Below are 12,757 nucleotides of genomic sequence, written 5' to 3' on the forward strand. Positions count from 1 at the left end.
TGGCTCAGTGGGTTAAGCCGCTGCCTTCGACTCAGGTCATGATCTCAGAGTCCTGGGATCGAGTCCCACATCGGGCTCTCTGCTCAGCAGGGTGCCTGCTTCCTCCTCTCTCTCTGCCTGCCTCTCTGCCTACTTGTGATCTCTCTCTGTCAAATAAATAAATAAAATCTTTAAAAAAAAAAAAACTATGGAAAAAACTAAATAAATGAAGAGATACATCTAGGAGTATGCTAGAGGCAGCTCATACCAGTTCACAAGACCCTATTATGAACATATCTTCCCAATTCTGGCATCAGTGATTTCATGGTGTAGCTTATAATCAGCCATGGTGATAATACTCTTGCTACAAAAAGTATAAATGCTATGTATTAGGGCTTTTTTCTTCTGTTCACAGAGGCACCTTATAAGCATTTCACTGATAATATGGTAACATAACGATATCAATTGTCTTTAAACTAATTGGCCCAATAGACACATGAAAAAGTGCTTCACATCACTCGGCATCAGGGAAATACAAATCAAAACCACAATGAGATACCACCTCACACCAGTCAGAATGGCTAAAATCAACAAGTCAAGAAATGACAGATGCTGGCGAGGATGCGGAGAAAAGGGAACCCTCCTACACTGTTGGTGCGAACGCAAGCTGGTGTAACCACTCTGGAAAGCAGCATGGAGGTTCCTCAAAAAGTTGAAAATAGAGCTACCCTATGACCCAGTAATTGCACTACTGGGTATTTACCCTAAAGATACAAATGTAGTGATCCAAAGGGCATGTGCACCCAAATGTTTATAGCAGCAATGTCCACAATGGCCAAACTATGGAAAGAACCTAGATGTCCCTCAACAGATGAATGGATAAAGAAGATGTGGTATATCTATACAATGGAATACTATGCACCCATCAAAAGAAATGAAATCTTGCCATTTGCAATGACATGGATGGAACTAGAGGGTATTATGCTCAGCAAAATAAGTCAATCGGAGAAAGAAAACTATCATATAATCTCCCTGATATGAGGAAGTGGAGAGGCAACGTGGGAGGTTTGGGGGGTAGGAAAAGAATAAATGAAACAAGATGGGATCGGGAGGGAGACAAACCATAAGAAACTCTTAATCTCACAAAACAAACTGAGGGTTGCTATGGGGGAGAGGGTTAGGGAGAGGGTGGTGGGTTATGGACATTGGGGAGGGTATATGCTATGGTGAGTGCTGTGAAACGTGTAAACCTGGCAATTCACAGACCTGTACCCCTGGGGCTAATAATACATTATATGTTAATAAAAAATTTTTTAAAAACCGATTGGCAAATTCAATGCAATTTCAATCAAAACTCCACATCTTTTCTTTTTTAAGATTTTATTTATTTATTTATTTATTTGACAGAGAGAAAAATCACAAGTAGGCAGAGAGGCAGGCAGAGAGAGAGGGGGAAGCAGGCTCCCCACTGAGCAGAGAGACTGTTCTGGGGGCTCGATCCCAGGACTCTAAGATCATGACCTAAGCCAAAGGCAGAGACTTAACCCACTGAGCCACTCAGGTGCCCCAAAACTCCAACATCTTTTAAGAAACTTGATTCTGAAATGTCTACCAGTGTGGGGGTGGGCAAGGACAGAATAGCCTAAGGAAGAGTAACATATTTTACAACCACAAGATTAGAAAAATTTGATCATTTCAAGTGCCACAAATGATGGAGATTAATGGTATCTCACACATACTACTGAAGGTAATACAAATTTGGTACAACTACTTTAATAAATAATTTGGCATAATCTTATAAAGTTCAATACTGGCTTAGCGCTAGAACATAATTCAATCCCTGGTTATGTTCCCCAGAAAAACTCTTACAAACATGCATCAAGAAAAATACACAAATTTGTTCCTAAAAGTAGTGCATCTATTATAAAAACCAAAGGAAAAGAAAAGCATTTAAATATCCATCAACAGGAGAATAAGTAAACTGAAGTTTTATTTACACAGTTTAATATTATATAAAAGAGAAAAATGAATGCATAATAGATATATGCCACATGGACACCTATTAGACACAGAGCACTGAATGACAGAAGCAAATTACAGCAGACAGTATGTTAACATTTTATAAAGCTTAAAAATAAAAATATATATTTTTCATGAACAATGACATATGACTAAAATATTTTTAAAAGTAAAGTTAAACTCAAAATTCACAACAATCTGTTCTTGGTGTGGGAGGGAGGAAGAGCTAGGACACCCAGGTAGGCAGAGTGGTGCTGTAATGTTCTAGTTCTACCAGGCTGAGACTTCAAATGTGCTCACTTTATTATTAAGCTTAAAGCATATATGTTTGTATATGTTAAATATTACATTAAAATAGTTCAAATAGTATACAATATATTTTGAAATTAAGACATTGGGTAGTTCACAGAAATATCAAGAGAATTAAAGAACTAGGTCTGTTGCCAACACAGAGAGAAAAAACACTCATAACCAAACCATAGAAATGGTTTAGTGGCCATGGTGTTGGTAAAACAACAGTTCTTGGATGGGGAGGGGAGAGAAGAAGCCTTAGTATTTGTAGCATCTGCCAACTGCCATGGCTGATTTCCACTACCAAGATGTTACTGAACTCTTAACTAGGAAGACCTGCTGACAATCAGCATTCATGAGCTCTAATGAATGGGACCCAACACACTCCAAGCATCTAGGTGTACACCTGTTCCATCAGCCTCACTGGCCCTAGAAACCTACCCCAGGACCTCTGCAGCTACTACCGTAGAAACTCAAACTCGCTGTAGCTTCTACCACTAGCAGACAGCATTCACTATGGTTCCTGCTTATTTGAATGATTAGCCCAAGTCCATCGAGGCTACAGATGACTAGCAGAGCTGAGGTACATATGCATGGCATAGTTGCAATGGAGGCTGCAGAAAATGTGTCTGGCATTTTCCTTCTCTTCACCACCATGACTGGAAAGATGGGAATTCCCTCACACACACACCAAGATAACTCAGGTTCTAGGAATCACAAATGTCCACTATTCTTATCTTCCATGTATTGTTCAGTTAAGATTTTGTCAAGCTGTTTTTTTATAGTTTGTACAATAAACCTTTTCATTGTATATATCGTATATATATAGTATTATATAATATATATTATTGTGATATATATAATTAATGTGTGTGTGTATATATGTGTATATATACACCTATACGCACAATCACTCTCCTCTCCTAACATTTTAAATATGCCCCCAAATGGGGATCTGCCCACTATTACCTCACTGGGAAGCACACCTCTAAAAACTAATAGTCTAGCAAGAAAAGCAACCTCCCCACTTCACCAAGCTGAGACAGCTGCCCTTTCATCACAAGTACTTCTGACATAATATTGATTTCACTACATGAACACATAAGTTTCTTGATCTCTCATTAGGTTATGTGTTCCAACAAGGCAGGGGCTGTCCTGTTGATCGCTGCATCCCTTGAACTTAGCACAAATATGTATTCAAAATTCCTTGATAAATACAGTGTTCCCTTTGTCTTCAAAATAATTTGCCTTAGTTTATCTCCAGATCTACAAAGTGTGATAGGATCACTTGTGTATCTTAAATGAGAAAACTGAGCGCAGAGGGTAATGTATTCTGCCAGATGTCATTCAGCTAGTAGGAGGGAAAATTAGGATTCAGATTGAGATTTGTCTTATACCAAAGTCTGTCGTCTTTCTATTACGCATTTTAAAACTATGACAAAATTTGTTACGTGGTAAAAGTAGATACAGGTCTAAAGGGCAATGGAAATACTGATGCTTAAAAGTTAATTCTGCTCAAAAGGGGTCAAGAAAATTGGGAGAGGAGTGGAATATGAATGGGGGTTTACAGAATAAATAGTTTGCCTGGAAGCATAAACAGATTTTAAGGAAGTTAAGTTCCTTCATCTCTGCAGTAAAAAGAGGGCAGTAACCATTTCTGTTTTCAGTGTTTTTCTGAAGACTACAAAGATAGTGCATATAAACTGCTTAACACTGGATATAGCAGAGCAGATTTTCAGTAAGGAGAGAAGAAAAAAGAAGAAAAAGAAGAATTTGCTGAAAATCAGGGCTCTCCTAGGTAAGTTAGAAGCTTGTACCAAAAAAGATCAAGAAAAAAGTCAAATGCACTAGAAATGCTGGAAAAACAGCTTTGCAAAGGTAGTCCCTCATCCCTAGCTCAAATTTTTCAAGCTATATTCACATACAGCGAGAGTATAAATGTAAAAAAAAAATTATAAATAACAGTAAAAAGAACATTTCTGAATCCTAAATATGGTAGTACCTTTACTAGAAGACGACCTAAAAGTTTCCACTCCTCAGACATTTTAAAAACAGAGTATTATAAAAGCTTATTAAGTGAGAAATAGACATAATCCTGAATAGGTTCTTCCAAACTTGAGATCCCCTGTGAAAAGCATCAATTTATACATCGAAATATGTAGCACAAGACATAATTTCTCTTATTCAATCATTCAGAGCAATTATAGCAAATGAAATATGAGGAAAACACTGTGGGGACCCCCCCCCCCCGTCAAAGGTAACCCTTATACTAGTGTATCATTAGCCTATTTCCACACCTCTGTCCTTCACCTTTTTAGCTTTTTGTTCTCTGGGAGAATTAAAAAAGAAAAAAAAAAAAGGTGAACAGTTTGTTTTTCAATTATCAGAAGAGTTATTTGCCTATTGTATATAGTTTAGTACAGTCATTTTTAAACTCCACAGAAGTTCTACTAATATTTGCCAATAAATACTTGTAAATAAAGCAAAGTAAAATCAATATTTCAGAGTAATCCATTGTTCTGAAACTTAAGAGTGCATGTTTAATTTTAATAACTCACCAGAAGGAACACTGACAAATTGTATTATTTGCCAGAATATAAATTAACATACATAAAACATGATATAATTTTATTTAAATTAAAACTTAAAGCTTTTTACAATTATTTTTCTTTTGAAAAACGTCTAATTTTCTAGACTGATGGTGAAAGGGCATTCACTTTGAATTTTAAGGCAGCGAAGCCATCTTGTGGTTGATGTCAGTACTGCTAGAGCTTTGAGTGGGTCCCTCCCATTTGTAAAATTAGGTCTTTAATCACAGTTTGACCTTTAAAAAGGCATATACAACCTGTCATTTTTAAGACTTAGAAGGAAAAAATAAATACAGACCTGAAAGTCCTTCCTTTTTAGGGTTCCACAGTAATGCATAAGGTCATCATGTAGCTGGACTGGTAATGTATTTTTATAATAACCTCTACTTTATAATTCTATACTTTGGTTCAGAGGCTTAAGCTATGAAAATCACTACTGCAAAATATTATGCTTTAAAAAAAGAATATGAAAAATACTAAACAGCTTTGTAGAAATAATAGTTCTACTTCTTTTTTTGTAATGACTTTGTTCCATGATTTTTAGCTTATAAGCCACCAGGTTCAAAAAACTTATAATATCTAAGAAATGCAAAGTCTGCCCTAAAACACTCAGAAAAAAAGTTACAAAGGTGGCTTCCCCACCATACCTCCCTCCACTCTCACCATCTAAACCTCAAAGATAAACTGCCTATGGGAAGACATGGCTGAGGCTTGGAAGCCTGGAGACAGCAGTCATCTTCCCCCTCAGCATTTTTTTTTTTTTCTTTCTTTTTTAAGTATGCTGGGAGTGGGCATTAAACTCATGACCCTGAGACCAAGACCTGAGCTGAGAGCAAGAGTCAAACACTCAACTGACACCCAGGCACACCATTTCCCTTCGGCATTTTTAAAATTTGTTTGAAACCTTTTCATTAAGGTCATGGGCAACCTTAGGGAGAAAATATAGGAACTGAAAAACAATGTTAAGAGAATGGAAGGAAAGAGAAAAGAACCTGAACAAAACTATTATATTAATTAATGATAAAGTTACTTGCACTTTTTGCCATTCTACTTTCTTCCAAATTAACAGTGATAACTAAAAACAATTATTAAGACTTCAGTCTCACACCCCAGATGACAATGCCTTTCTGAAGGCCCCAGATTTGTCTTAGAACAAAAAAAGATGTAAATTCAATGTATCCAGAATTAACTGTCTTCTCTGATCACAGTTCAATCAGCTCTCCATTTTCCCTTTCCACTGTCAAATTCCTAAATGCTAAAAATGGTATTATCCAAGACTTAGTAAATATAATAACAATACACACCATGTGAGCATTTACTTTTGGCCTCTTTTGGGAGAAGTCTGAAGACTCCTCTCTACAATCCTTTAATCTACCTCCAAAGAGGATTACTGCTTCGATGTTAGTCACTTTTCCTGTAAAGAACAGTTGTACTCATCAGACTTCTCCAAGATTGCTGCCTAATCTGGGATTCTGTAGTCTAGAAACTTGCTAGGTATGCTTCCCAGACCACCAGAATCAACAACCCATGGAAACTTGTCCAAAATACAGATTCTCAGGCTCTATCCTAACTCAATGGAATCAGAAACGGGGGGAATCCAGGGGTAGAGGGGAGGGGCTGGCCATGTGTGTTTTATCCAAGTTTCATGGTGATTCCGGTATATGATGAAGTCTGAAAACTTCACAACCAAAACCACTGAACCAACTGAAAACCACAACCAAAAAAAGAGATGTATGGAAACTGGAGAGAACTCTGAGAACAATGAAGTTGAATGTAAAATTCAAGACAGAATAAACAAAGGAATCAAGATAAGTAGCTTTAGCAAAAGAAACTTGTGGCAAAGACATTTACAAGTCCTCAAATATATGAAGAATTCTTCTCAAGAGAAAGTAAGCAGATGTTCTCCATTCCCCCTGAGGGAAGATCAAGAAGACATTACGAACTTTAAGTTGTAGCATAAGAAATTTAGATTAAAATAAAATTAAAGTTTGCTGACACAGAGTGTTGTTAAATATTAAAATGAATTACTGAGGAGTTTATAGAACCTCTTCTCTGAGTATCTGTCTAAAAAATGAGAGTAGATTAGAATTCTCATATGGCTCTTTGCAGCAAAATGATTACCATCATTTATATAAACAGATTAATTCTTAGAAAATGTGTGAAACTTTTTTACACTATATACCTTTTACAATTATCTAATACCTAAGTGTTAGATATTTTAAAATTATTATTTAAATTATTTAAAATTTAAAATATTTAAAATAAAATATTAATATTTTATAAATTATAAATTTAAATAAACTTATATTTCATAAATTTATAAAATTTTTTATTTTAGAATTATATTTTATAAATTTATAAAATATAAAAATATTTAAAATTTTAAAATATTTAAATTATTATTTATAAATTCTTTACCATAAGAATATTTATCCAAACACAAAACATACACACTGAAAGTATTTATTTATAGATAATGACGTTCTTTAATAGTTCAAAATGTGACCAATAGCACATAAGATTCTTGGCTGACACAATTCACATGTATTTTCAAATAAAAGAAGAAATATAGGTAAAAAAGAAGTAAAAGACTGAGTAGTTGGTATCTAAAAACTGTATCCCTGGATTTTAAAAAGATCACTGCACAATTCACAATATGAATATATATATATATATATATATATATATGAAATTACTGAATCTATATGACATATAAAATACATACATTATGTATATTATGTACTAATAAATATATGTGGTACAAAATGGAAGCAATAACCAAACACACAGCTTTGATGAACTGCTCTTAATATCCTCTCACAATCTTACAATTTTATAAAATAAGTTCATTAAATAAACATGGAAATAGGTAACTAAAATTAAAAGGTACAAAAAGGTCCTTGTCCTGTATTCTAGCAATATTTGCTAAGTCTCACATTAATGAGTTTATAATTCCTAAAACTGACAGGTTTTTAAAAAAATGTTTTAAAGTCACCAAAAGTTTAAAACTTCAAGTCAATAATTTTCCGTTTGTACAGAAAGTCACTAGGATAACTCTGTGACCTAGTTAATTCTAAAATATTTTGCAGTTGCAGTCTTTACTGACAAAATATAATTCCAATAATTTAGTAAATGTTCATATTTATTGCAGTTAGCATAATTTAGGAAGTTAATGTTTTTCTTTACCTTTTCTACCTTTCCACCATTGATGTCACTGGGGAGGAATTTCTTGCCAATTGTTCTTAAGTCTGTCTAAAATAAAAATATTATCATTAAAATATAATTATAGAGAAAAGTAAATCTAAATCTAATCTTACTCATAAACAAAAGATGAAATTTATTAACACCTGTAGAATAAAATTTAAATCAGTATCTTTTAGCTGATTATGAGATCTATACATACAATCGATCTTTTCAAGTAACATAGTACCATACATATGTTATTGAAAGTACATCGGTAAGTTGAACAGTAATGTTTAAGGCCTTAATTCTGGTTATATTCCTTTCAGTAACTTACTAAATATTCTCTATTAAAACCTAATACTTGATTTTATATTACTGTAGTCTTACTAAAAAAAATAATGTCCCAACCCCAAGCCAGCTGACTACTTTAAGTATATAAACAGAATATATTTTTGATAACTGAATCCTATATAACACTCATATGAAGAGTCATGAAAACATTATTCTTTTGGCTGTGATACCTATTACAAAGCTACATAACATACAAATATCCTAGGGAACAACACCACTGCAAAAGCAAGAATAGGAAAACTTTCCTATAGTAAAAATCCATATTATTTGCTTAAACAAATTACAGAACTCAAATTTAGTGAACAAATGACTAAGTATATGAAAGTGCAAACCAGAGCAAAACAAAAATGAAAGCATAAGAACTAACAAACAAAATTACAGCATTCCTGATATAAAAACAAAACTTCAACTATATAATTTACAAAAAAGCAAAACTTTTAAGGATATTGTCCTCTTTAGGAAGTAAAAACTGAAGGAACAATAAGAAACTTGCTCAGAGGAAAATCAATACTCATGAAGAAGGCCTAATTATTTAAGCTAAGAAATTATCTTGATGACAGAGTGTGAGGTTAGACTGATAACTGAATTTATATTATTCTGTTCTTCTTTAAAATATAACAAGAGCTCTTCATCTTCTTCAGAGCAGAATAAAATAAAATAGACTTAGAGTATTTAATCACAAAAACTGTAAGGCAGAAATTCATGTTAGACTTAGGGGGAAAACACTAGATGATTAAAATTTCTGTGACATAAAATGAAGACATGGAGAGAAGTCAGATAGTCTTCTTTCATCACCTACAAAAACAGAATGTCCTCTTATTTTAAATATCAGTATGTGGTCAGCTTAAGAAATGAGCATATAAATTACACAATCCCCACAGATCTTTCCAGTCTTTTACTACCATAATTCATATTTTAATTCTCAATGTAAAGCAAGGGTCACTCCTAAGCTAAAACTCACCAAGTGGAGCTGCCAGACAAACTAAGCCCCAAATCCAAAACACTTGTGTAACAATATGTTAGCTTTATCATCTTTGCAGCCTCTATCCAGTAACAGAGTGAAAGAATTATAAGCATACCTTTTCACTTTGAAAATACTGAGCAGCAATGGGAAAAAAATATTTTCTTATACTAACCTTCCATATATTAGGATTGTTTTATTCCTAATGTTAATTACACATGAAGTACTTGGTACAACGAATTGCAAAGAGTAAACACTTAATGAATGTTAACTATCATGTTCATTTGTTAATATAAGATATATACATTTTGATATCTGATCATGAATAATCATTAAGTTAGTAATACAACTAACAGTTCATAATAATACAGGCATCATTTTGAAGTCACTCAAAGGCTCAAATATTTAAATATGTATGCAAAACAGAACACTTACAAATTTTATGATATACCATGGTTTCTCATTTCTGGTTTTTAGCAATAATTATGAAATTTAACTTAAACCAAAATGAGGCACCAATATAAAGTTGAAATAAACACTAAGTTAAAATCCTAAACTCTGAATCATTACAAACTGTAATTAACTAATAGGACCATGGACACTGCCACAAATTCTCTAAATCCAGCTAATTTATTCCTCTATAAAATGGAAAAAATATCACCAAGTTTATCCATAAAGTTGTTATCAGGCTAAAGGGAGACATTATATTCAAAGTTTATATAACTTTTAAAGTGCTAAACACATATATAATGAATATTATTTCATTATTCTTTAAACAAGATGAAAATGACCTACCAAATCTTTAAACATCCTAAAATCAAAATCAATGTATAAGTACTCCAAAGGCAATTTCATGCTTCAGATGCCATTATATGAGGATCACTAGTAAAACTGTGTCCAAAAATGCATTTATATTGGACATAAAAAAATTATGCAGGAGAAATATTTAATCTATAACAACATATGCACTTGTACACACATACAAAAGATTCCTGACTATTTACTCAAGTAAATTCAATGGAATATCTATTTGGCAAGTCATTTCATATTACGCAGAATCTTAAAAGAAATTTTTGAAAATCTGTTTTTAAATTTTTACTAATACATAGTATTCAGTAATTTAAGACTGAGCTATCACTTAATTTACTTGTGAATAATTCAGGTATTTAAGCCCAAAACTACATCCTGGATTTTAACGTCATTTCGTAGTATTTTTACTCCCCATTCTACCGAGCAAAAAATTAAGAACCCTCCTTTAAACATAAAAATCTATACAGAAATGAGTTATACAGCAGCTCTGAGGCTGCTCTTTTTAGAAGGGCTTACTTTTACAAGGTTGGCTCTAGGCTGGCATGTGGGAACTTGCACTTGAACATTTCCTAACTGAAAATGTGGTTCACTGCCTAGACTATTTATAAGAACAATGTGATTTACGGTGAACACCTGCTTTTTGAGGGGGAGGAGTCTTACAACTGTTCATTTAGGCAGAGAGTGTCTCTATAAGCAGACCAATAAATGCACTGGGTGCTAGTCCCTAGTGGACTTCCCTGGGCAGAAACACTGTACAGTTACCCTTGCTTTTCAAAAGTTCACATTATGCCACTCTGCTTTTACAAAAGACCTACACGAGTTTTCGCTAAATGAAAGAAATTCAAAGATTTTCATTTTATAGGCAAAGGTGAAAAGCAAAAAAAGTGTTCAGTGGCTGTTATTATGCTGAGCATTTGTAGAAACAGAATGTACCCCAAACAGCAAGAGGGGCACTACCAAGCTTCTTCCCCAGGAACTATACTCAGCATCTCAGCATCAAACTGCAAGAGTTTTGAACTGTGTTCTGGGCATCTGTGCTTTCTCTTGATTTATTTTTGTGTATCCTTTAGCAAGATATGCCCTAAGGTAACAGAAAAACCTGAGAGGTTACTTTTTGGGTCTGGGAATGCTCTAAAATCTTTCCATATAAATTAATGGTAATTACTTCTTCATTCTACACCATTTTGGCTTACAAAAAGTTTTGCCCGAATGTCCTATATAATTTTTTTAATTTTACTTTTTTTTTTTTTTTGAGAGAGAGAGAGAGAGAGAGAGAGAAGCACACACATGAGCTGGAGGGGTCGGGGTGGAGGGATAGAAGATGGAGAAAGAGACTCTTAAGCAGGTTCCACACCCAGCGTGGAACTCAAAGAGTAAGATGTTCAACTGACTAAGCCACCCACATGCCCCAGGAATGTTCTACTTTTGAGTAGCGTGGAAAACCTATACATATATTATTGCATTTTCTTTGCTAGATAAAGAAACAAGCTCAGTGTGTCCCGAATGGGAGGAGGGGGACATAAGAAAGCTTATGAATGGATTATTCTCCCAAAATGTAGTAAGTTATATATAATAAGAATCAATAATACAACTCTTTTTTAACTAGTGACTAATAGCCCCTAATCTTTCAAAAGCTGAAAAAATTTCAACAGAAACACTATAAATGCCTGACTTTATTTAAAGGTCATAAGCTTGAAAGGTAAATTATTTGTCTGGTGTAGACTTCATCCTAATTAAAGGTAATTCTTTTTCCTATTGTATGGCATGAAATCTTGGATTGGCATATTCAACCATATATTTCAGAGAAAATTATGCAGACAAATTAATTCATAAAATAATGGTCATCATGTACTTTTTATATACATAGGAAAAATACTTCATCTTGATTTACTTTATTTATAGTTTCACTTCCAATTATAGGAGATCATTGCTATTTACCTAAGCTCGTAAATAAGAAAAAGAAGAGCAAAAAAAAAAAAAAAAAAAAGGAAAGGAAGAGAAGACTGTCAAAAATACTTCATCATCTTTAGAATTTTTCTTTAATTAATAGAGTTCTTTCAATATTTTTTAAAAGTAGAACTCACTTATTAGGGTACAAGTAAAAAAAGTTAAAGTGTATATGGAATATTTCCATTTGTAGTCATAGACAACATGCATAATTTCTAAAGTTTACTTTTTTAAAAGATTATTTTATTTACTTGATGGACAGAGATCACAAGTAGGCAGAGATGCAGGCAGAGACAGAGTGGGAAGTAGACTCCCTGCTGAGCAGAGAGCCCAGGATGCAGGGCTCAATCCCAGAACCCTGAGATCATAACCCAAACTGAAGGCAGAGGCTTAATCCACTGAGCCACCCAGGTACCCCTCTAAATCTCACTTTAAAATTTTTTATTCTTTTATTAAAAACCTACATTCTTAGCTCAGAAACAAAAAATGACCTTATTAGTTTTATTGAATAAAATTCAAAGAAGCTGAAAAAAAATGACAGAATTCAAAACATAAATTTTATCTGTGTAAGTCCATTTAATTGATATAAATTAACATAAAAAGAAAAAGTTATACACAGTTATATATT

At 33.5% G+C, this 12,757-nt stretch overlaps 1 protein-coding gene across 3 annotated transcripts in view; it reads right to left on the minus strand.

Annotated features, from left to right (window-relative positions):
- The window catches only part of TDRD3 (tudor domain containing 3), a 166,565-nt gene that overhangs the window by 93,285 nt on the left and 60,523 nt on the right, over positions 1-12,757 (minus strand). For 2 of the 3 annotated variants that reach the window (XM_059143676.1, XM_059143675.1), the window contains exon 3: positions 8,064-8,129. In XM_059143676.1, the coding sequence (XP_058999659.1) occupies positions 8,064-8,129 (66 nt within the window). The remainder of the gene's footprint in view (positions 1-8,063; positions 8,130-12,757) is intronic. The other variant, XM_059143677.1, reaches the window with a different exon arrangement.

This window comes from Mustela lutreola, chromosome 13, assembly GCF_030435805.1.
Source record: "Mustela lutreola isolate mMusLut2 chromosome 13, mMusLut2.pri, whole genome shotgun sequence".
NCBI lineage: Eukaryota > Metazoa > Chordata > Mammalia > Carnivora > Mustelidae > Mustela > Mustela lutreola.